The 25,929-nt window shown below is 39.2% G+C and overlaps 1 protein-coding gene across 1 annotated transcript in view; it reads left to right on the top strand.

Moving 5' to 3' along the window:
- The window catches only part of plppr2a (phospholipid phosphatase related 2a), a 98,300-nt gene that overhangs the window by 69,912 nt on the left and 2,459 nt on the right, over positions 1-25,929 (top strand). Inside the window, exons 3-4 of the mRNA XM_060902584.1 lie at positions 21,365-21,485; positions 24,443-24,693. Of these exons, the coding sequence (XP_060758567.1) occupies positions 21,365-21,485; positions 24,443-24,693 (372 nt within the window). The remainder of the gene's footprint in view (positions 1-21,364; positions 21,486-24,442; positions 24,694-25,929) is intronic.

The following is a 25,929-nucleotide window of genomic DNA, read 5'->3' as shown; positions in this document are numbered from 1 at the left end:
AGTTGGGAAGGTAAAGCATTTACCACTTTGTAATGTTGCTATTCCTTCTCACAAAACTGAACAAATTTAGGGACTGAAGACAAGTGATGAAATGTTTCAGGTGTTATTTTGTCCCCCAAATTTTTTTTCTGCTTTGTTTGATGTATGTATGTCTTATGAATATGTGAACAAATTACACTGTGGTCTTGGGTCTAAAAGCAACCAAAAACTATAAACTGCACCTGTAATGTTAAACAAGTACCATTTCTGTACTATTTCTAATCAAACAACATTTGTACTAAAAATAAACTCAAGATTATTGTTCTTATTTGTATTTATATTATTTATGTTTATTATCATTAGTGTGTGAGACTAGTAGCTAAGCCTTCGCCCCTGCCTTTGCTAGCCAATGAGACCTGAAACAACAGTGTAACAGTTTGCTCTATCTTGTTTGTTATATTTTTAAATAATTTTTTAAATCACACATTATAAAAAGTAAATGTAGACTCTAGGCAATTTAATATTAATTTTATGAAAGTACATACTTTCTAAATTAATTCTAGGGACATTAATTTTAGGGGTGGCATAGTGGTTAGCGCCATCGCCTCGCAGTAAGAAGGTCCTGGGTTCGAGCCCAGGGGCCGACGAGGGCCTTTCTGTGTGGAATTTGCATGTTCTCCCCGTGTCTGCGTGGGTTTCCTCCGGGTGCTCTGGTTTCCCCCAAAGACATGCAGGTTAGGTTAATTGGTGGCTCTAAATTGGCCATAGGTGTGAATGGTTGTTTGTCTCTGTGTCAGCCCTGTGATGACCTGGCGACTTGTCCAGGGTGTACCCCACCTCTCGCCCATAGTCAGCTCTGATAGGCTCCAGCTTGCCTGCGACCCTGTAGAACAGGATAAGCGGCTACAGATGATGGATGGACATTAATTTTAGGATCTAATTAAAAGCCTTTTTGTCCTCTAACAGAGAAAACTACAGAATTGTTGACACTCTTCATAAAATGAGGAAAAATATTTCTAGGTTAAGGTTTTTTTATGTCATTTCAACCATATACAGTTGGTACAGTACACAGTTAAAACAAGATAACGCTTCTCCAGGAACATGGTGCTACATTAAACATCACAGTACTACAATCTACAAGACTACAGACTACAATCTACAATCTACAACATAAAGTGCGAGCGTGCAACGCTGCAGACAATAAATGACACAAACAACATAAAGTGCAGACACAACATAAAGTGCAGAGTTGAGTGTACATATTGAGGTAGTATATGAAAAGGGAATAAATAAATGTAAACCTTGTGTGTGTGAGAGACATTGTAAAGTAATAATGCATTATTGTCCACTGTGCAAAGATTACAGTGTGAGTGATGTGTTCAACAGTCCGTGAGAATCAGTCCAGTCCCTCAGAGTTGAGGAGTCTGATGGCATGAGGAATTGAGGTAGTATATAGGGAAAAGAAGTCTAAAGTCCATCCCATACCTCAGGTGGTGCCGATCTCTGTTTCTGTAACCCTCAGCCTCTCGCCTATACAGCTACAGTGGGGGGCTAGTCCTCTGGTAACCATGAGAGTTTGACTCCCCACTTGCATCTGTATTGCAGCATGCCTTGCCAGACAGCAGTAGGTGCCAGTTTTATGATGGTCTTTGGTATGACCTGACCACAAGTAGAACTCGCGATCTCTTGATTGAGAAGCAGACACATTAACCACTAGGCCAACTCGTGGTCAGTATATGAAAAAGGGAATAAATAAATGTAAACCTTGTGTGAGAGACATTGTAAACATTGTAAGTAGTAGTGCATTATTGTCCACTGTGCAAGGACTGCAGTGTGAGTGGTGTGTTCAACAGTCTGAGTGTTATCAGTTCAGTCCCTCAGAGTTGAGGAGTCTAATGGCATGTGGGAAGGAACTGTTACAGAGTCTGGTTGTGAAGGCTTGAATGCTTCAGTACCTTTTTCCAGATGGCAGAAGGGTGAAAAGATTATGTGAGGGGTGTGTGAGGTTGACCATGATGCTGGTGGCTTTCCAGATGCAGCGAGTGGTATAAATGTCTGTGATAGAAGGAAGAGAGACTCAGATGATCTTCTCAACTATCCTCACTATCCAGTGTAGGGTCTTGTGATCCGAGACGGTGCAATTTCCAAACCAGACCGTGATGCAGCTGCTCAGAATGCTGTCAGTAGAATACTGTGATGATGGGTGATGGGAGATGTGTTTTCCTCAGCCTTTGTAGGAAGCAGAGATGCTGTTGAGCTTTCTTGACTATGAAGCTAGTATTGAGGGACCAGGTGAGGTTCTCTGTCAGATGAACACCAAGGAATTTGGTGCTCTTGACGTTCTCCATGAGTGAGCTGTTGATGTACAGTGGAGACTGGTCACTCTGTGTTCTTCTGAGGTCAACAACCATCTCTTTTGTTTTGACCATGTTCAGAGACAGGTTGTTGACTCTGCACCAGTCCAATAGCCATTGCACCTCCTCTCTGTATGCTGACTGGTTCTTACTGATGAGACCCACCACAGTCATGTTATCAGCAAACTTGATGATGTGGTTCGAGCTATGAGTTGCTGCACAGTTATGAGTCAGCAGAGTGAACAGCAGTAGACTGAGCACACAGCCCTAGGGGGCCCCAGTGCTCAGTATGGTGGTGCTGGAAGTTCTGTTCCCAATCTGGACTGACTGAGGCCTCTCAGTCAGGAAATCCAGGATCCAGTTGCAGAGGGAGGTGTTCAGGCCCAGCAGGCTCAGCTTTCCAGTTAGCTGCTGAAGGTTGATTGTGTTGAATGCTGAACTGAAGTCTAGCATTCAACAGAACAGCATTCGAACGTACGTGTCCTTCTTGTCCAGGTAGCTAAGGGCCAGATGAAAGGTGGTGGCTATGGCGTCATTTGTTGACCAGTTACGGAGATACACAAACTGCAGGGGCTCCAGTGAGGGAGGCAACAGGGTCTTTATGCGCCTCATGACGAGCCTCTCAAACCACTTCATGATGGGTGTGAGTCCAATGGGACGATAGTCATTGAGGCAGGACACTGAAGACTTATTTGGCACAGGGACAATGGTAGTGGTCTTGAAGCACACCATTGAAGGAACAATGGTGTTGCTCAGGGAGATGTTGAAGATGTCAGTGAGAACATCTGCCAGCTGATCTGCACATCCTCTGAGCACTTTATCAGGGATGTTGTCTGGTCCAGCAGCCTTCTGTGAACTGACTCTGCATAGAGTTTTCCTCACATCGACTGTGGTCAGACACAGCACCTGGTCATTGGGAGAAGGGATGGTCTTCCTCGCTGCCACACCATTCTGTGCCTCAAACCATGCATAGAAGCTGTTCAGCACACCTGGAAGGGAGGCATCATTGTCACAGGCAGGTGGTGTCCTGTAGTTCGTGATGGCCTGGATGCCCTGCCACATGCGCCGTGTGTCACCGTTGTCCTGGAAGTAGCTGTGGATTCTCTGCATGCTTTGCTGCTCTGATGGCCTGAGACAGTTTGACCCTCACTGCTCTTAGGGCCGTTCTGTCGCCTGCTCTGAAGGCAGCATCTCAGAATCTCAGTAGTGCACACACCTCTGCAGTAATCCATGGCTTCTTATTGGCTTCATAGCTATTAAATAAATATGCAATAAAGAATAGTTGCAGTAAAACCAATCAATTTTTATCTTGTGAGTTCAGTGTTTTAACATACAGCGACACTGTATAGTGTTTTTAACACATTATTTCTTCAAACTGAAAAGGTTTTCTCAATGAGAGCACTTATAGATGGAACCTCCTCCATGCAGAACATCTCAAGCTCCTTTATGTTTTTACATTTGTGCATGAGGACGGCCTGCTTCAATTTAAACCATGTGTTTTTAATAGGGTTCAAATGCAGAGGCTGAAATCCATATAGAAGATCCTTCTAAGTCTTCTGACAGAGACTATGTCATGTCTCTGTCATGTCATGATTCCATCATTCTTCATCAGATAGCTAGCATCACAAAGCATTAACGATTCACTACCATATTTTATAGTGGTTATCAGGTGCTATTCAGTCCCCCTTTTCATTGTCTGATTTTAGTCTTACCTCACCACAGCACACAGTTTTAATTGCTTGTATATTTTTATATCCATTACCTGAATTTTGCAGGCCAACTGTCTCTGTGGTGTTAAAAGCCTTTTGTTTTGATTGATGTGAAAGAGGTCTTTATATGTGTACAACATAATATTTATCCCTTCGGAAAACAGGAGGACAAATAGCTTTTTTGCTGTTTTTCTGAGAGAAAATACTATTTTTATAAAAATGTTTTTATCAAAAGGCAAGGAAAAGTAAGTTTTTCTAATTGATTTAGTGGAAATTTTTTTTCAATACATGCAGTGTTTCTTATTTTCATGAACAGTGTCAATAATTCTGGAGTTCACTGTAACTACAAATGATCAAAATACATACAGTACCAGTAAAAAGTTTGGACACAAGTTCTAATTAAATGTTTTTTCTTTATTTTTATTAATTAAAAGACACTTCATGTCTTAAAGTAATGAAGGATGTCATTTCTCTTTAATTAGTTGAGCGGTTCGTGACATAATATGGAATAGGGACGTTTACTGTATTATTATTATTTACTATTTACTGTTTGATGACCTTAAATGCATTAAGAAGGAAAGAAATTGCTCTAATTAATTTTTGACAAGGCACACCTGTTAACTGAAATGCATTCCAGGTGACTACCTCATGAAGCTGGTTAAGATAATGCCAATAGTGTACAAAGCGCCATCAAGGTACAGTGGTGCTTGAAAGTTTGTGAACCATTTAGAATTTTCTATATTTCTGCATAAATATGACCTAAAACATCATCAGATTTTCAGACAAGTCCAAAAAGTAGATAAAGAGAACCCAGTTAAACAAATGAGACCAAAATATTATACTTGGTCATTTATTTATTGAGGAAAATTATCCATTATTACATATCTGTGAGTGGCAAAAGTATGTGAACCTTTGCTTTCAGTATCTGGTGTGACCCCCTTGTGCAGCAATAACTGCAACTAAACATTTCCGGTAACTGTTGATCAGTCCTGCACACCAGCTTGGAGGAATTTTAACCTGTTCCTCCGTACAGAACAGCTTCAACTCTGGGATGTTGGTGGGTTTCCTCACATGAACTGCTCACTTCAGGTCCTTCTACAACATTTCCATTGGATTAAGGTCAGGACTTTGACGTCGCCATTCCAAAACATTAACTTTATTCTTCTTTAACCATTCTTTGGTAGAATGACTTGTGTGCTTAGGGTTGTTGCCTTGCTGCATGACCCACCTTCTCTTGAGACTCAGTTCATGGACAGATGTCCTGACATTTTCCTTTAGAATTCGCTGGTATAATTCAGAATTCATTCTTCCATCAATGATGGCAAGCCATCCTGGCCCAGATGCAGCAAAACAGGCTCAAACCATGATACTACCACCACCATGTTTCACAGATGGGATAAGGTTCTTGTGCTGGAATGCAGTGTTTTCCTTTCTCCAAACATAATGTTTCTCATTTAAACCAAAAAGTCCTATTTTGGTCTTATCCATCCACAAAACATTTTTCAAATAGCCTTCTGGCTTGTCCACATGATCTTTAGCAAACTGCAGACGAGCAGCAATGTTCTTTTTGGAGAGCAGTGGCTTTCTCCTTGCAACCCTGCCATGCATACTATTGTTGTTCAGTGCTCTCCTGATAGTGGACTCATGAACATTAACATTAGCCAATGTGAGAGAGGCCTTCAGTTGCTTAGAAGTTACCCTGGGGTCTTTTGTGACCTCACCAACTATTACATGCCTTGCTCTTGGAGTGATCTTTGTTGGCCGACCACTCCTGGGGAGGGTAACAATGGTCTTGAATTTCCTCCATTTGTACACAATCTGTCTGACTCTTTAGAGATGGTTTTGTAACCTTTTCCAGCCTGATGAGCATCAGCAATGCTTTTTCTGAGGTCCTCAGAAATCTCCTTTGTTTGTGCCATGATACACTTCCACAAACATGTGTTGTGAAGATCAGACTTTGATAGATCCCTGTTCTTTAAATAAAACAGGGTGCCCACTCACACCTGATTGTCATCCCATTGATTGAAAACACCTGACTCTAATTTCACCTTTAAATTAACTGCTAATCCTAGGGGTGACATACTTTTGCCAGTCACAGATATGTAATATTGGATCATTTTCCTCAATAAATAAATGACCAAATATAATATTTTGTCTCATTTGTTTAACTGGGTTCTCTTTATCTACTTTTAGGACTTGTGTGAAAATCTGATGATGTTTTAGGTCATATTTATGCAGAAATACAGAAAATTCTAAATGGTTCACAAACTTTCAAGCACCACTGTAAATGGTGGCTACTTTGAAGAATCTAAAATATGAAACACAAATTTTGTTTTTTTTAACACTTTTTTGCTTACCACAAAATTTCTTTATATATTTTCCATATGTTATTTAATACTTTTGATGTCTTCAGTATTGCTCTACAATGTAGAGAATCGTCACAATACAGAAAAACTTATGAATGAGCAGGTGTGTATTTTAAGTATTGAAATAGTTATAGTAAAATAATATATAGTAGAAGAAAGGTTTGAATATATTTTAATGTACATCAGGATAGTGACACAGAGATAAAGCCACTTCAGTCTTATGCATGCACTAAAATGGATACCGTATTTATTTTATTCCTTCACAATTCCACACTCGTACTCTCCTGACAACAGAAGAGAATATCCACAGAGTGATGTGTGTACATGCTCTCAACTGACTCACGCTAGCTGTTACTCTGTGCCATGAAAGCGAAGCAACTTTATTCTTGACACAGATCTGACAGAGAGGAATTGAATTTGAGAATAAAAGAAATAATTAAGGGAAGCATGTACAATCATCCTGAAAATTACTCCTCCTCTCAGCAAATTTCATAATACAGCTGAATGACTGTGCCAATATAAGGGTTGTAGATTTTAACAGGCAGAATGGAGAGGAAGACAAAGTGAGCATGAAATGCAATAGGAAAAAAATACATGTACGAATGGGACAGAGAGAGAGAGTAGGAGGAAAAAGACAGACGTTAACATATCTTTCTAACGTGGTAGATAGATAGATAGATAGATAGATAGATAGATAGATAGATAGATAGATAGATAGATAGATAGATAGAGTGGTGCTTGAAAGTTTGCGAACCCTTTAGAATTTTCTATATTTCTACATAAATATGACCTAAAACATCATCAGATTTTCACATAAGTCCTAAAACTAGATAAAGAGAACCCAGTTAAACAAATGAGACAAAAATATTATATGTGGTCATTTATTTATTAAAATGATCCAATATTACATATCTGTGAGTGGCAAAAGTATGTGAACCTGTAGGATTAGCAGTTAATTTGAAGGTGAAATTAGAGTCAGATGTTTTCAATCAATGGGATGACAATCAGGTGTGAGTGGGCACCCTGTTTTATTTAAAGAACAGGGATCTATCAAAGTCTGATCTTCACAACAAATGTTTGTGGATGTGTATCATGGCACGAATAAAGATTTCTGAGGACCTCAGAAAAAGTGTTGTTGATGTTCATCAGGCTGGAAAAGGTTATAAAACCATCTCTAAAGAGTTTGGACTCCACCAATCCACAGCCAGACAGATTGTGTACAAATTGAGGAAATTCAGGACCATTGTTACCCTCCCCAGGAGTGGTCGACCAACAAAGATCACTCCAAGAGCAAGGTGTGTAATAGTCGGTGAGTTCACAAAGGACCCCAGGGTAACTTCTAAGCAACTGAAGGCCTCTCTCACATTGGCTAATGTTAATGTTCATGAGTCCACCATCAGGAGAGCACTGAACAACAATAGTGTGCATGGCAGGGTTGCAAGGAGAAAGCCACTGCTCTCCAAAAAGAACATTGCTGCTCGTCTGCAGTTTGCTAAAGATCATGTGGACAAGCCAGAAGGCTATTTGAAAAATGTTTTGTGGATGGATGAGACCAAAATAGGACTTTTTGGTTTAAATGAGAAACATTATGTTTGGAGAAAGGAAAACACTGCATTCCAGCACAAGAACCTTATCCCATCTGTGAAACATGGTGGTGGTAGTATCATGGTTTGAGCCTGTTTTGCTGCATCTGGGCCAGGATGGCTTGCCATCATTGATGGAAGAATGAATTCTGAATTATACCAGCGAATTCTAAAGGAAAATGTCAGGACATCTGTCCATGAACTGAGTCTCAAGAGAAGGTGGGTCATGCAGCAAGGCAACAACCCTAAGCACACAAGTCATTCTACCAAAGAATGGTTAAAGAAGAATAAAGTTAATGTTTTGGAATGGCGACGTCAAAGTCCTGATCTTAATCCAATGGAAATGTTGTAGAAGGACCTGAAGTGAGCAGTTCATGTGAGGAAACCCACCAACATTTCACAAACTTTCAAAAACCAAAAGGTTCACAAACTTTCAAGCACCACTGTAGATAGAGCCCTACAAATACCTGACGATCGATCGATCGATCGATCGATAGATAGATAGATAGATAGATAGATAGATAGATAGATAGATAGATAGATAGATAGATAGATAGATAGATAGATAGATAGATCATTTATCTTCAATAACCACTTTATGCTGATCAGGATCATAGTAGATCCATAGCTTATCCTGGGAACACTGGGCATGAGGCACATGAATACACTCTGCAAAGGATCCCAGTTTTTTTTTATCCCTTTCCACCATGAACACAGACCCTCATACACTCATTCACACTTGGAGGTAATTTAGAGTCATGCAGACTGTCATGTTTTGGGGAGTTGGGAGGAAACCAGAGAACCCAGAGGAAACTAAAACAGACACGCAGAGAAAATGTGAAATTCTACCCAGGCAGTAAACTAAACTTACAATCAACCTGGGATCCCTGGAGCTATGAGACAGCAAAACTATCCACTGCGAGGACACTGGAATCAGGCAAAAAAAAAAAAAACTCCTTCACTTAATTACACAGAACATACAGCTTGTCACATTCCCTAAAATTCCCTCTCTTTTGCATTGACCACGTGTTCACTCTTGTGTATGAACCAATCTTCATTCTGCTTACTTACACACACACACACACACACACACACACACACACGCACACACACATTAAGTATGACATCAGAAAGTGACAGTCATAAAAACTGTTTAGTTTGAAAAAAAAAAAGGCTAGGCTGAGATAGAAGAAATGTTCCAATTAATTTTGTTACTGAATTCTGCATATTAACACACAAAAACATTCCAAACACATTATTATTACATGGAGTTATTTTATTTGCGAGACATGATTTAATTTCCTCCATTTGCTTTCTTTTTACCCTCAGGCTTCTCTTTTTTTTTATCATCGAGCATTTGATATAGTTGTATTTTGCAAACTGTCTAGAAGCCACAATGTACTTTCAGCAGCAGATATCAATTTTGGGACAAAAAATCTCATAAGCACAGATCTGCACTCATGACACATAATCTGAACAGTTGTTACATGTGATGGTTAAATTATTTTAGCTCCAAAATGGAATGAGTATTGGGTTAAACAAATAATCATGAATAGATGTTTATAGATTCATGAACTATGTTGCCTTTCCTAACTTTAAGGCTAGATGGTTCTTCAGAGAAGTGTACTCAGCTTTGTTGCTTATTTCAGCAATTTTCACATGATGAATATCTTTTTGATAATTCTTTGATGTCCCTGAAACCATTTGTGTCATGATTAAAGTGTTATTAGGACCAGGGGGTTTGAGCCCAGATCCTGTTTGGGTCTTACTTTAGAGCTCTGTAATGGATCCATGACCTTGATCATCCATTAGTCTTCTCAAAATGATGGATCTATCAGATCACCTTTCACATTATTCATACTGATGTTGACATTAGTACACACATATACACATGCACACTGTGTGTACAGCTCTCCTGACACTTCCATTAAGTGCACATACATTACAGAAAGCCTTTCACGCTGACATGAGCACACACACACACACACACACACACACACACACACACACACACACACACACACACACACACACACACATTATTGTGTGTCAAAAACATTCACAGACCTGTATCCTAAATGTATTACACATCCAGAGCTGGAATATTGTAAAAGGATTATTGTGCTGTCTGAATAGCAGAAAAATGTTTTAATGCTTTGATTTCACTGAAATCCTTTCAAGAATTAAAAGAATGATGAGACACACTACAGGAAATCTTATAAATGTTAATGGCACCAGGGGTGGTTCATTGGCATGTGCCTACCAATTGGGAGGTCATGAGTTCAAATTCCATCATCAATAAATTGCCCCTGTTGAGCCGTTGAGAAGGGCTGATTACTGAAAGTAAATTACTGATTGAAGAACTATTGCAACCAACTCACCTGGAGATCCCTTTAAGATCTGAATTTATCACTTGTATTCCAAGTTGCTTTGGATAGTGTGAGTAAAATGAATAAAGTGTGTGTGTGTGTGTGTGTACACAGTGGAGTTTAAAGATCTCAGACCACACTGAAAATCTGGGATTTTTAATTATTTATTTGAAATCAGAAAGAAACAAGTTACAATGGTGTATTAAGGACAAAAAAAAAAAAGATGTGTGTGTGTGTGTTGGGGGGGAGGTAGTCTGAGAAAAAATGTAATTTCAGAGATTAAAGTTGAAAATTTGTGAGAAAAAAACTCAGAAATTCTCTGACATTATGAAGTTCTGAATTTGCATGAAAAAAAATCCTCAGAAATTCCAAGATTAAAAATTCATAAATGTTCAAGGAAAAAAAACCTCAGAAATTATCTCATGCTCCCTGGCTTACTGCCGGCACTGAGAAATGTATGAAATGTAGGAGAAACTCTCTTCATGCTTTATTCTTTTATATTGCACTTTCAAGAAAGAAATTTCCTATAATTCTCGGCTCAGCTGCAGCATCTGTGGTGTGATGATGTTGATCAGGCCTTGCAAAGTGAAGCAGTTTGGTTCCTTGACACTATTTTCCAAGTTTTTTTCTCCCAAATTTGTGACTTTTTTAATCTTGGAATTTCTGAGTTTTTTTTTTTTTCTTGTTTATGACTTTATAATCTCAGAGAATATCTGAGTTTTTTCTCCTAAATTTCTGAATTTAATGTCAGAAATTCTGGGGTGTGTTTTTTTGTTTTGTTTTGTTTTGTTTTGTTGTTGTTCTTCTTCTTCTTTTTCTCAATATTACCTGCTCCCTCAGCTCCATTTTTTTTTTACAATGGCCAACCTTCAATGGCCTTAATACACCATTGTAACAGATGATTTTAGAATTTTTAAAATACTGTATTTAAAACACAGAAAGTAAATGTTCATTATCTTGCATATTTAATATTCAAGATTCTGCACTATTTCCATTTCAGTATAAGCAAATTCGTTATACTGACCATGTTAATTGCTTTGTGCTGTCAGTCAGAGTATTTAAAGTGATGTGGATGTGAGGACCTCAGACAGCCTGCTCAAGCCCAGAAGGAAAGGATGTATGGAAATTGCCAGAGAACCATAGATGAAGTAAACATTATGGAATTTGGGTAATGTTTGCATACTTACAGTTTACTTACAGTCGTCTTCTTCTTTCGGCTGGCCCCGTTAGGGCTCGTCACCTCAGATTATCATCATGATCCACATATTTTATTTGGCATATGCTTGTACATCAGATGCCCTTCCTGACTCAACCCTCCCCAATCCATCTGGACTGTAAGTATGCACTGGCTTGTGCAACCCCAGGGGCTGGGTATTTTACCTAATCTGCATGTCAGGAAACTGGAGGAAACCCTCACAGACATGGGGAGAACATGCAAACTCCACACAGAAAGGTCCCTGGAACCTGAACCCTTCTTGCTCTGAGGCGACAGTGCTAACCACTGTACCACCGTGCCACCCAATGTTTACACTTCCAAATTTAATGTTTACATTTACAGTGCCTTCCACAATTATTGGCACCCCTTGTAAAGATTAATAAAAAGGGTTAGAAAAATCCACATTTGGTGAAGTAGCTTCATCTCACACTGAAAAAGAAGAAAAAAATACAACCTTTAAATTGAAATGAATTTATTCAGAGAAAAACAAATCCCTTATCAAGAAATAATTATTTTCAACAAAAACACATGTGCCACTATTATTGACACCCCTGCATTTAATACTTTGTACAATCCCCCTTTGCCAGTAAAACAGCACTGAGTCTTCTATAACATTTTATAAGTTTGGCGAAAACCGAGCAAGGCATCTGAAACAATTCCTCTTTACGCAATCTCTCCACATCATCCAGGGTCTGAGGCTCTCTCTTGGTGCCTCACGAAAAGGTGGATTTCTTCTAACCCTTTGTACTAATATTTACAAGTGGTGCCAATAACTGTGGAGGGCACTGTATTATTATTGCTTTTAGCAATACCGGTTTTACCGGTACGTTGTTGTTTCTATATGCTGCGATGTGAGTCTTAATGTTGCAGGACATAGAGGATAGGTTGCTGGATATGGTTGGCCAATTAATTATTGCATGTTCCAAGCTGCGTTCAGATAACCATCAACTAGGAAAATGAAGGGAATGTTGTGGCATCATGATATAATTAGAGTTTGTATATTTGTGATATTTTTCATGGTTCGAACGGAGTGCATTTCTCATCGAGCTGAGGGGGTGGACAGTAAAAATTGTAGATATTGATTTGTTCATGACTTCTTTCTGCTGAAGATACTAAAAAAAAAACACTAAGAGTGTCATAGTATGTTATATTTCTTTTGTTTAACTGGTTGAAGGTCATACACAAGCTGCTTTTGAACATGAAAAAAAAAGCACCTTAAAACTTTACAGGTAACTGAAACAATGTTGGGTGATGTTATGTAGATGAATATCACACCAAGCCATATATACAGTGGTGCTTGAAAGTTTGTGAACCCTTTAGAATTTTGTATATTTCTGCATAAATATGACGTAAAACATCATCAGATTTTCACACAGTTTGCTAAAGATCACATGGACAAGCCAGAAGGCTATTGGAAAAATGTTTTGTGGATGGATGAGACCAAAACAGAATTTTTTGGTTTAAATGAGAAGCGTTATGTTTGGAGAAAGGAAAATACTGCATTCCAGCATAAGAACCTTATCCCATCTGTGAAACATAGTGGTGGTAGCATCATGGTTTGGGCCTGTTTTGCTGCATCTGGGCCAGGACGGCTTGCCATCATTGATGGAACAATGAATTCTGAATTATACCAGTGAATTCTAAAGGAAAATGTCAGGACATCTGTCCATTAACTGAATCTCAAGAGAAGGTGGGTCATGCAGCAAGACAACGACCCTAACCACACAAGTCGTTCTACCAAAGAATGGTTAAAGAAGAATAAAGTTAATTTTTTGGAATGGCCAAGTCAAAGTCCTGACCTTAATCCAATCGAAATGCTGTGGAAGGACCTGAAGTGAGCAATTCATGTGAGGAAACCCACCAACATCCCAGAGCTGAACCTGTTCTGTACGGAGGAATGGGCTAAAATGCCTCCAAGCCTGTGTGCAGGACTGATCAACAGTTACCGGAAACATTTAGTTGCAGTTATTGCTGCACAAGGGGGTCACACCAGATACTGAAAGCAAAGGTTCACATACTTTTGCCACTCACATATATGTAATATTGGATAATTTTCTTCAATAAATAAATGACCAAGTATAATATTTTTGTCTCATTTGTTTAACTGGGTTCTCTTTATCTACTTTTAGGACTTGTGTGAAAATCTGATGATGTTTTAGGTCATATTTATGCAGAAATATAGAAAATTTTAAAGGGTTCACAAACTTTCAAGTGTGTGTGTGTGTGTGTGTGTGTGTGTGTGTGTGTGTACAGTGGTGTAATAGTTAGCACTATCGCCTCACAGCAAAAAGGTCCTGGGTTCAAGCCCAGTGGCCAGCGAGGGCCTTTCTGTGTGGAGTTTGCATGTTCTCCCATAAAAAAAGCCAGATTACAGTTTGCTGCTGCACATGGGGACAAAGTGTCCTGTGGTCTGATGAAACAAGAATTGAACTGTTTGGTCATAATGATCATCATTATGTTTGGAGGAGAAAGGGGGAAAGCTTGCAGGCCGCAGAACACCATCCCAACTGTGAAGTATGGGGGTGGCAGCATCATGTGGCGCTGCTTTGCTGCAGGAGGGTCTGGTGCAATTCACAAAATAGACAGCGTCATGAGGAAAGAAAATTAGGTGGATATATTGAAGCAACATCTCAAGACATCAGCCAAAAGTTAAAGCTTGGGCATAGGTGGGTTTTCCAAATGGACAATGACCTTAAGCATACCTCTAAATTAGTTGCAAAGTGGTTTAAGGACAACAAAGTGAAAGTACTGGAGTGGCCATCACAAACCCCTGACTTCAATCCTATAGAAAATTTGTGGGTGGCACTGAAAAGGTGTGTGCAAGCAAGAAGGCCCACAAATTTGACTCAACTCCACCAGTTCTGTCAGGAGAAATGGGCCAAAATTCCAGCAAGATATTGTGAGAAACTTGTGGAAGGCAACCCAAAACGCTTGATCCAAGTTAAACGGTTCAAAGGCAATTCTACCAAATACTACTCAAGTGTATATAAACTTCTGACTTTGATGAAAGTAATTAAAAATCCTTTAAAATAATTCTCTCTCTGATTATTCTGACATTTTACAAATAAAAAAAAAATTGGGGATCCTACGGTAACTGACCTAAAACAGAAAAGGTTTCCACAATTCTACTGTCACACATGGAGAAAAAAAAAGTTTGTGTCTTTTTCTAAACTGTATGTAAACTTCTGGTTGCCACTGTGTTTGTATATATATATATATATATATATATATATATATATATATAAAATCTCATTATCTCTAGCTGCTTTATCCTGTTCTACAGGGTCGCAGGCAAGCTGGAGCCTATCCCAGCTGACTACGGGTGAAAGGCGGGGTACACCCTGGACAAGTCGCCAGGTCATCACAGGGCTGACACATAGACACAGACAACCATTCACACTCACATTCACACCTACGGTCAATTTAGAGTCACCAGTTAACCTAACCTGCATGTCTTTGGACTGTGGGGGAAACCGGAGTACCCGGAGGAAACCCACGCGGACACGGGGAGAACATGCAAACGCCTCACAGAAAGGCCCTTGCCGGCCACAGGGCTTGAACCCGGACCTTCTTGCTGTGAGGCAACAGCGCTAACCACTACACCACCGTGCGGCTCCATATACTAGTATACACACACACATACATATATAGGGCTGCTTTTTGAAGTTTACTATTAATTAAGGAAATTCTTTTGTGGAAAAAGATACTAAACAGGCTCAATGCCTAGTAACCATAGACCTGCGACTTATTTTCAATGAAGAGTGAACACTGATGTTTATTCTTGAATATGCAATCGATTAGAGCTATGATAATACTATGAAGCAATTTAATTGGAACAATTGAAAATACGGCGGCACGGTGGTGTAGTGGTTAGCGCTGTCGCCTCACAGCAAGAAGGTCCTGGGTTCGAGCCCCGTGGCCGGCGAGGGCCTTTCTGTGTGGAGTTTGCATGTTCTCCCCGTGTCCGCGTGGGTTTCCTCCGGGTGCTCCGGTTTCCCCCACAGTCCAAAGACATGCAGGTTAGGTTAACTGGTGACTCTAAATTGACCGTAGGTGTGAATGTGAGTGTGAATGGTTGTCTGTGTCTATGTGTCAGCCCTGTGATGACCTGGCGACTTGTCCAGGGTGTACCCCGCCTTTCGCCCGTAGTCAGCTGGGATAGGCTCCAGCTTGCCTGCGACCCTGTAGAAGGATAAAGCGGCTAGAGATAATGAATGAATGAATGAATGAATGAATGAATGAATTGAAAATACATTGCCTTATAATTTCTTATTCAGCTTTGATCCAGCAGCCAAGGTGTGTGAGCTGATTCAGGGCCAAGCTGCCATGCCTTGGCATACCCTGGCACATTATACCATAGTTTAAATAAATAAATAAATTGTGTCCCCACATTTGTGTCATATGTCATATGAACACTGATTAAAAATGTATAGATTTTATTAGTAATTCATGTTTATAGGTATAGTTGTCCATTATTGCCTATATCCTGGGTTTACTTATAATATTCACAGACACATTTTTAAGAATATGAAATACACCATGTGCTCTAACAGTGGCTTTCTCTTACAGCAGTATATGCTAGCTAATTGCTCTTAAGTAAATTGTTTACATGATTCTGTTGAATTGCATTTATTTTTGTGTTCAAAAAAAGCTACACAGCACCTTTAAAGAAAGAAAAATTATAATTCAGTGTTTTTTGTGGGGAAACAGGCAAGGCAAAATTTATCTTTGTGTACAGTTTACTTCAGTGATGAATTGTTTCTTATTTCAGAGACTGTATGTAAACTTTAATTACAGGTATTTTTAGGCTCTACTTGGTATTTAGATTTGTCATTTGAATTTTGATGTTTTCAGTCAATGGTAGTTTAAAAATTGATTGAAGATAAAAACAAAATGGATAAAAATTGAGACATAGGCACATACACAGAGTCTCTGAGTCTGAGAGGTCCTTCAATATACAACGTACACTCATACTGAAGCCAGTTCATCCTGATTGCTTAGTCTCTGACTAACTGCCTCTGACTGATGAAGCACTAGAGCACAGGTAAGGTTTCAAGCCATGCTCTCTCTCTCTCTCTCGCTCTCGCTCTCTGATCTTCTCAACCCATCTCTCTCTAACTTTGTTTCTATGTGACACTAATTTCATAGTCTGTCAGTCCTTGTCAGTGGTCAGTCTCTATTCCCGGTCTGTGTGTGTGTGTGTGTGTGTGTGTGTGTGTGTGTGTGTGTGTGTGTGTGTGTGTGTGCCGAAACACAGCGTCCCCGTTTCAGTCTTTTGCTGTCTCATCTCTGACTCCAGAATACTTCTTTCATTGCTGCAAGTCGAGTATTCAGAGTCCGTGTATTTCAGTATTGATGCTGTGATAATGACTCTGAATTGATATCCTGGTGCTAAATAGTGACCTTCAAGACCTTGGCCTACTGATGTACCATCTGATGTGATTGTGTTTATCTCAGCTGAGGCTGAGATGATAACATTCAGATGATTGAGACTGACAGAAATTCAAAAGTCTAAGAATGCCATTAGTGGACGCACTGTAAATAGCTTAATTAATGTGGCCTGGTATAATTATGTAAAGACAATCCCCTTGTGTTACAAACTCAAATTAAATCTGGACGGCTTTAACTGGTACTTTAACCAAGTGATGTCAAATACACACATTAATCCAGATAGGATGGACAGGAGGATGGCAGTTTTGAAAGTAAGTGATGGTAACACTTTCTATTTGTATAATAGCCTATGAATACATATATAACATGTTATAATGCATTATCCATATTGTTATAATTATTTATGAAAAGGTATCACAGTTAATAACCATGTCTATTGTGTATTTATAAATTCCATAGATGAGTAACAGCATAACTAAATATTGTTTATAACATTATATCACCATTAATAAAATAATTCACTCCCTGTTTGTTTATTGTTGTATGCTTAATTGTAGGCACACTGATACCTGCACAGATTATTTTTTAAACAAGTAACTGAATGGATATCTTTTCATTTCAGAGTGTAGACTACTGACACACATTTGATATTATACACTAAATGTAAAAAACTTATAAGGTGTATGTGTGAGCTCCAAGTTTTAAAAACCAAATATAGGTGTTATGGTCAAGTGCTCACATACTTTTGCTATATAGAGTAGCTATACATATACTGTATAATGCATTTTCATAATTAATTTTAACAGTGTGTATTATGCTTTATGAATGCATTATAACATGATATGGTTTTGTTGATACTTCATTATATATACCCCTTTTATAGAAACTGTTACTGGGTGAAGTTGTGATTTTTTAAAACTGGGACAATGTCCAATATTCACTCTCTAATCGAGCCCTGAATGGCACTAATATTAAAATTTTTAAAGACATTGATATCGTCCAGGTTTCTATTCCTCTGTCCTTTCTCTTAACTGAATTAATTTTGTACTCTACAGGTTTACACACTACTATATAATATTTAGATCCCTCTATAATGTTGAATTTCAGCCTATATTCACAATCAGCTGAACACAACAATTAGCATTTATATCTTGAAATAAATTGTAAATATCTCTGTGACAACCTGCTAATTATCCTTGATACTGAGTTGTGTGAGAAAGATCCCAGCAACACAATGAGATTTTCCAGGCATCTACAGTGCATGGTATGAACCATCTACTATGACAACACCCCTGCTATCCAAGCATAACTGACCAGCTAGACACATTCTCTACACTATACCACCTATTTTTAGTCTCATTAATGAGCTGCCATTCATCACTGAGGGGTCTGACCATTCCCAGAAGGATATCGGATAGTGAGGAACTGACAGGATGTTATTTGCATGTAAGCACGGTGTACTTGTGTGGTCACCTCTCAAGAATCACTTTCTTGCTTAAGTTGCTGAGGCCTGCTTAACACATTCCAAGGTGCGTGTCTGAATAATTAAGCAATATCTTACAAGAGGGAGTGCTGTTGTACTTGAATATCAGCACAGCTGTGATTCAGTCACAGGTACGAGGCTGCAGGCTGAATGCCCTAGATAATCATAGCCATGCTGATATTCAGTACAAAAGCATGACCTCAAATGTGATGTTGCTTTTAAACAACAGTTTTATAATTAAAAAATGAATATCAACTAAGTGACATTTTTGACACGACATAGCAAAATGCTCCATTTATTTTTTGCTCCATGAGCAGACACACAGTACTGTACAAAAGTAAAGAAATGCTGTAGACCAAAAATGGCTTAAAAATAATGAAATGAAATGTTTCAACATTAAAATATATATATATATTATAAACAAGTAAGCCATTATAAATGAAACAAAGTCAATATTTGGTGTGAGACGACCCTTTGCTTTAAAAAAAAATAGTAGTCTCAGGTACAGTGAGTGCAGTTTTATAAGGAAATGAGCTGTAGGTTTTACTGAGCATCTTACAGAACCAGCCACAGTTCTTCTGGACACTTTGTCACACTCCCTTCTTAATTTTTTCAGCAAAACTCAGTAGCCTTCATTATCCACCACCCAAATGAAGTATGGCGGGGATATAAAAACGGGTTCCGTCTGTCTGTCTGTCCGTCCGTCTGTCCGGTCACATTTTCGTTTCTGGGCCATATCTTTAAAACTACTGAAGATATCTTCATGAATGTTTGTATACATATCAAGCAACATGTGAACTGGTGCCTTTTGCTATTTTGGATTTTTGAAAAAATAAAGTATTTTTCAAATTTTTACATAAAAAAATAGATTTTGACTTACTTTCTAAGAGCAATGTTCATTTCTGGAGCATATATCCAGAACTATTCATGATACGAATTTGAAACTTCGTGTTAACAAGGTGATGCAGATGTGCCTTTTCATACTAAGAAATTTGAGAAATTTTAATTTTTCATGTTTCCATGAAAACAATTTCAGGCTTCGTCTCTCAGGTTAGTCTTAGGGGTAGGTTTTGTTTCTGGAGCAGAACTTGAAAACTATGAGTGGTATGGTCTTGAAAGTTGGTATACTGTATGTGTTGATTAAGTAATGTATACAGTATGTGCCTTTAGATACTAAGAAATGTAAGAAATTTAAATTTTAGCTCTCCTGGACCAAAGGTCCGGTGTGCTTATGCTATGGGCTGCTGAGGTCAGTGTAAAGAGGTAGGGTTGGTTTCCTGCAGCAGAAATTGAAAAATGTGACAATATCTTGAAACTTGGTATATGGTTGGTATATAGGGAGGAGGATATAGATGACTCTGTCTTCTTGTTATGTTTGCTTTTTTTTAATCTGAAAAGTGGTCTCATCTCATCTCATTATCTCTAGCTGCTTTATCCTTCTACAGGGTCGCAGGCAAGCTGGAGCCTATCCCAGCTGACTACGGGCGAAAGGCGGGGTACACCCTGGACAAGTCGCCAGGTCATCACAGGGCTGACACATAGACACAGACAACCATTCACACTCACATTCACACCTACGGTCAATTTAGAGTCACCAGTTAACCTAACCTGCATGTCTTTGGACTGTGGGGGAAACCGGAGCACCCGGAGGAAACCCACGCGGACACGGGGAGAACATGCAAACTCCGCACAGAAAGGCCCTCGCCGGCCCCGGGGCTCGAACCCAGGACCTTCTTGCTGTGAGGCGACAGCGCTAACCACTACACCACCGTGCCGCCCTGAAAAGTGGTATCTTATGTAATATTCTGCTCAGATACAAACATTTTGTTTTCTGTAACATTTAATTTTGTGCTGGAAAACAAATGTTTGGAACTCTAAAATGTTTTTGCACTGACTTGATAATGTAGAAGTCTCATCTCATCTCATTATCTCTAGTCGCTTTATCCTGTTCCACAGGGTCGCAGGCAAGCTGGAGCCTATCCCAGCTGACTATGGGCGAAAGGCGGGATACACCCTGGACAAGTCGCCAGGCCATCACAGGGCTGACACATAGACACAGACAACCATTCACACTCACATTCACACCTACGGTCAATTTAGAGCCACCAATTAGCCTAACCTGCATGTCTTTGGACTGTGGGGGAAACTGGAGCACCCGGAGGAAACCCACACGGACACGGGGAGAACATGCAAACTCCACACAGAAAGGCCCTCGCCGGCCACGAGGCTCGAACCCGGACCTTCTTGCTGTGAGGCGACAGCGCTAACCACTACACCACCGTGCCGCCCAATGTAGAAGTCATAAAATAGAAATCTATAACAAAGTTTGTATGGAAAAAAAAATAGAGTGCCTAAGACTTTGGCACAATACTGCAGATCCCAAAGAAGCCACACTCACTTTATAGCCCATTGGCTAGCTGCCTAGCTAGCTCACATTGATTCTTGCTATGCCATTAAAGGTGCTTCCGGGAAAATTTATGTCCCTTATTTTTTTTTTCATCTTTATGTGACAAGATTTCATATTTTAAGTCAAATGTTATATTCCTGAAAAGTATAATTTGCAGTCTGATGATGTTGCTAACACTACCATAGTAACCAGTTAGAACTAGGAAGTGGAGTTTTACGTAACAAGCAGAGTGATACACATAGTGAAACATCCCAGTGCTGTTAACACAAAATATCAGCACTCTTGGAATGCCGCTCAACCAAAAGAATTAGTGGACCAGAACTAACTGTTATATAATGTGTTTCATATTCATTGGGAATCAGTACTGATTCAAAGCTACAGCATTTGCAATTGCCAAAATAATTGGTTTAATTGACTTTTTCAAGAACATAGAAATCATGCGTCTGATCATGATTTTTTTATTCTGGATTTGTTTCTTTTTTCTTTTTTTTCTTTGCTTATTTGCAGATTCTGGCTGGAGAGTTGATGGCATTCTTCATAAAGTCAGAGGGTACACAAGAGAAGACAATTGTCACGGCAGACTGCTGCTACTTCAGTCCTTTGCTGAGACGCATCATACGCTTCCTAGGTAATGGACGATAATGAAAAAGGAACAATAATCTCAGATCAGGAATGAGGAATGTTTTTCAGCAAAGGTTAATGTATATACTTATGATTAATTTGATTCATTTTGGTCGACACATAATTACATGTAGTGTGCGCAATGTTTGATTCAAAGGGCTTTTCCATCACTGTCTTGGAATAATTTAAACACAGGCACTTTAAAAAAAACAGGTAGGTCCATTAGACCCATTTCACGGTTCACTTTGTTCCTTGTGAAAAATATAGTGTGTGGTTCCTGCTTCTGTGTTAGTATTATGCTGTGTTCACACTTATACCGGTACGATAGTGGTATAACTGTATCGATACAAAGTATACCGGTACAGTTTAGTGCATCTGTCCACACTAGCGAGAAATGTTTGCGGTTTTCTTTCACGGTACACTGTAAAAAATGTCCGTAGAATTAACAGTGAATTTATGTAAAATCATGACATAAAAAAACTGTAAATACAAAAACAATGAAGCAGTGTGTAATTTACATCAATATACTGTAAAACTCCTAACCAAATGCCACTGTTAATTTAACAGTAAGAATATGTTGAATTGATCATATTTTTTTGTATAATTTACAAATAGTTGTAGTTTAAACACAGACAAACTGTAAGACTAAAACAGAATGTGATGGTTAAAATTACATCATTGCCCTGTTAAAAAAACAAAAACATGCCCACCATTGTGGCTCAGTCAACTAAGGAGTCATACAATGAATCTGGGGACCCGGGTTCAATTCCGACCTGAGGTCATTTCCCGATCCCTCCCCGTCTCTCTTTCCAGCTCATTTCCTGTCTCTGCACTGTCCTATCCAATAAAGGTGAAAAAAGCCCAAAAATATATATATATATATCTGTCTAGTAGATCATTGCTTGTAATCATCATTTTGAATCATTGTACAATGAATATCCGTAAAATTAACAGTTATGTACTGATTATTGTACATTGAATACCTGTAAAATTGAACATTTTGAAACTGTTGTTTTTACAAGTGTTGATATACCTTACCGTAAAGCCATATACACTGTCACTGTATTTTTTACGGTGAAAAAATGGCAACCACAGCTGCCAGTTTTTCACTGTAAATTTGACAAGATTTTTTTTTACAGTGTAGTTGAAATGCGCGTGCGCGAAATGTTTCCGTGGTTACCGAGTAACTTCTTTCCGAGAATATGGCGGATGAAACAACGTGTGTGTGCTTTTTCTTGTCAGTGTACAGTCTGTATTTCTGGTGGTCATTTATTCAGTCGAATCGTATAAAACGCACGAGGCAGTTGAGAAAGAAACAAAGAAAACGAATCTCCCTTTCTCCCCCTCACTTTCTCCATCTTCCCTTCTCTTCCCCTCCCTTTCTCTCCCTTTTCCCCTCTTCCTCCTTTCTTCCTCCCTCTTTCCCCCTCCCTCCCCCTCTCCCTTTCTCCCCCCTTTCTTTGCTCCATGTAGCTCCACGGTCGTTTCGTTTTCACACGTGTATTATATTTGTATCGATACAGAGCCGCTTCATCTGTCCACACTACAGCGAAGCGCTACAGTACCGATACTGTACCGGTACGAAACCCATACATTTGTGGGTTTCGTACCGATACAGTTATACCGCTACAGTACCGGTATAGTTGCTAGTGTGGACAGGTGTTGCGGTACGAAAATAGTTTCGTATTGGTACAAAATCCCTAGTGTGGACAGGGTATTAGATATGCCACTCATACCCTGTCCACACTAGGGATTTTGTACCTAAACGATACGACTTTTGTACTGCAACGCCTGTCCACACTAGCAACTATACCGGTACTGTAGCGGTATAACTGTATCGGTACGAAACCCACAAATGTATGGGTTTCGTACCGGTACAGTATCGGTACTGTAGCGCTTCGCTGTAGTGTGGACAGATGAAGCGGTTCTGTATCGATACAAATATAATGCGCATGCGCAAAGTCACACACCTCAATCGATGTCTTCGCTGAATAAAATAGTGAAGAACGGAGATTCGTTTTCTTTGTTTCTTTCTCAACTGCCTCGTGTGTTTTATATGATTCGACTGAATAAATGACCACCAGAAATACAGACTGTACATTGACAACAAAAAGCACACACACGTTGTTTCATCCGCGGGAAGGAAGTTACTCGGTAACCACGGAAACATTTCGCGCACGCGCATTTCAACTACCGTGAAAGAAAACCGCAAACATTTCTCGCTAGTGTGGACAGATGCACTAAACTGTACCGGTATACTTTGTATCGATACAGTTATACCACTATCGTACCGGTATATATGTGAACACAGCATTAAATGTGTGATTCTTGTGTTAGTGGTACCTTAGTCAAGGCCCTTGAAAACCCTGAACAGTACATGTAGCATGATCTAATAAAAGCTCATCATCTCTAGTAATGTTCAGTAAGACACTGCTTTGTCTAATATAATTAAGGTACACTGTATGGCCAAAAGTTTGTGGACACCTGACCAATCACACCTATATGTGCTTTTTGAACTTCCCATTCCAAATTTAGTGCCCTCTTTTTGTTTTTTATTTTTTGGAAACCCATGTCTTAATGAACCTCACTTTGTGCACAGGGGCATTGTCATGGTGGAACAGGTTTGGGCCCCTTAGTTCCAGTGAAGGGAAATTGTAATGTTACAGAATATAAAGGCACCTTTACAATTGTGTGCTTCCAATTTTGTAGCAACACTTTGGTGAAAGCCTACATATGGGTGTGATGGTCAGGTGTCCACAAACATTTGGCCATATAGTGTAGGTGTCATTGATTAATGATCAAAGAAAATAACTGAGAGCAATTACTTAAAGCAGTAAATCTAAAAAGGCTGCTCATAGTAATCTTTGAACTACATTTAGTGGACTCTATATTCAAGGTAATAGGTACTCCAATAAATAGTTCAGTTAACCTTTTAAACTCATGGGCCTCTGTCCTTTCTCCCAGGTGTCTACTCCTTTGGCCTCTTCACCACCACTATCTTTGCCAATGCTGGACAGGTGGTCACAGGAAACCAGACACCTCACTTCTTGTCAGCATGTCGGCCTAACTACACAGCTCTGGGCTGCCACTCCAATCTCCAGTATATCACAGAGCGTCGAGCTTGCACAGGGAATCCACTCATAGTGGCATCTGCCCGTAAATCCTTCCCCTCAAAGGATGCAGCACTGAGCGTCTACTCTGCTGTCTACACCGTGGTGAGTGCTGTGTGTGTGAGTCATTATTGGTTTTACAATTAGAGTTAACAACATGTGATTGAATCAAATGAAAAAAAAAATGAATCCAATATTTTATTTCAGGGCACTAATAGGAAGTTTTGACCCCATGATAGGTTAATGTCATTTCCTTGTGATGTGTTAATGCTCTGGAGAATTGTATTTATTCCAGGCATTTTCTGTTCCCTTGGGCCTATCTTCTGCTTTAATTTAGATATATATTTTAGTTAAAATGTGCTATATATATATATATATATATATATATATATATATATATATATATATATATATATATATATATATATATATCTTTTTATTAGGATGCAGTGCTGCAGCACAGCAACCTATGGGCTCCCCTAGGGGAGCCCATAGGTTGCAGTGCAAAGCACTGCAACTATTGTTCTTCTACGTGTTTCTTCTTATTATTCCTACGCAAATTTTGATTTCGAATAACTCAATAACCGTACGTCGCACACAGACAAACAATATATCAAAACGTGCGGCTCGATCGGACTCGCTATGCTATTACTTTTCTCTATAGAATACGATTTTTTCGCGACGTAGTCGCGAAAAAATCGCCCCAAAAAACCCCATTCATTTCTATGGAATTAATTGAAAAAAAAACACTTTTTCAATGTTTTTCAAACATCCACTGCTCTGGCATGCTTTCACCTAGAGACATGATTCAAACTCTAAAACGTAGGAAAACTTCTCCTCTGTGGATCTGGCATTCAACTTTTCTGCTAGGTTTTACACTTTCGGATCAGGCCCGGTTCAAACGCCATGTGGTTTCTGGGAGAAAATCCGGCTTTTGAATGGGTGTCTATTGCGTTACACACCAGTGAAGGTCATTATCTTAGAGTGTAGGCGGCTTCAAAAAAAAGGTCAAACTTTCTCGCTTAAACTCTGTTTTCAGCCACAAATTTCACTCTACAGACATGATTTTCTCAAAAGTAGTAGGAAAACTTGTCCTGATTCACACAATGTGTCTACCTAAACGATAGGATTTACGGTTTTTGAATGACAAGCCTCAAAGTGAGGAGAGCACAGGTGAGCGGCCTCATTGACTCCCAGTATAAACGTTGCTGAAAAGTCACTCGTTTTTAACTCCCTGTAGCGTCCTCATTTTTAACAATACAAACAAAAAAATACATCATTTTATTCAGGAGACCCTTCTAGCGCTCACTGTGAAAGAATTTTGTGAATAGCTGCTTCCGT

Source organism: Neoarius graeffei, chromosome 20 (assembly GCF_027579695.1).
Source record: "Neoarius graeffei isolate fNeoGra1 chromosome 20, fNeoGra1.pri, whole genome shotgun sequence".
NCBI classification, from domain to species: Eukaryota; Metazoa; Chordata; class Actinopteri; order Siluriformes; family Ariidae; genus Neoarius; species Neoarius graeffei.
This window is presented reverse-complemented; position numbering and strand designations above follow the sequence as displayed.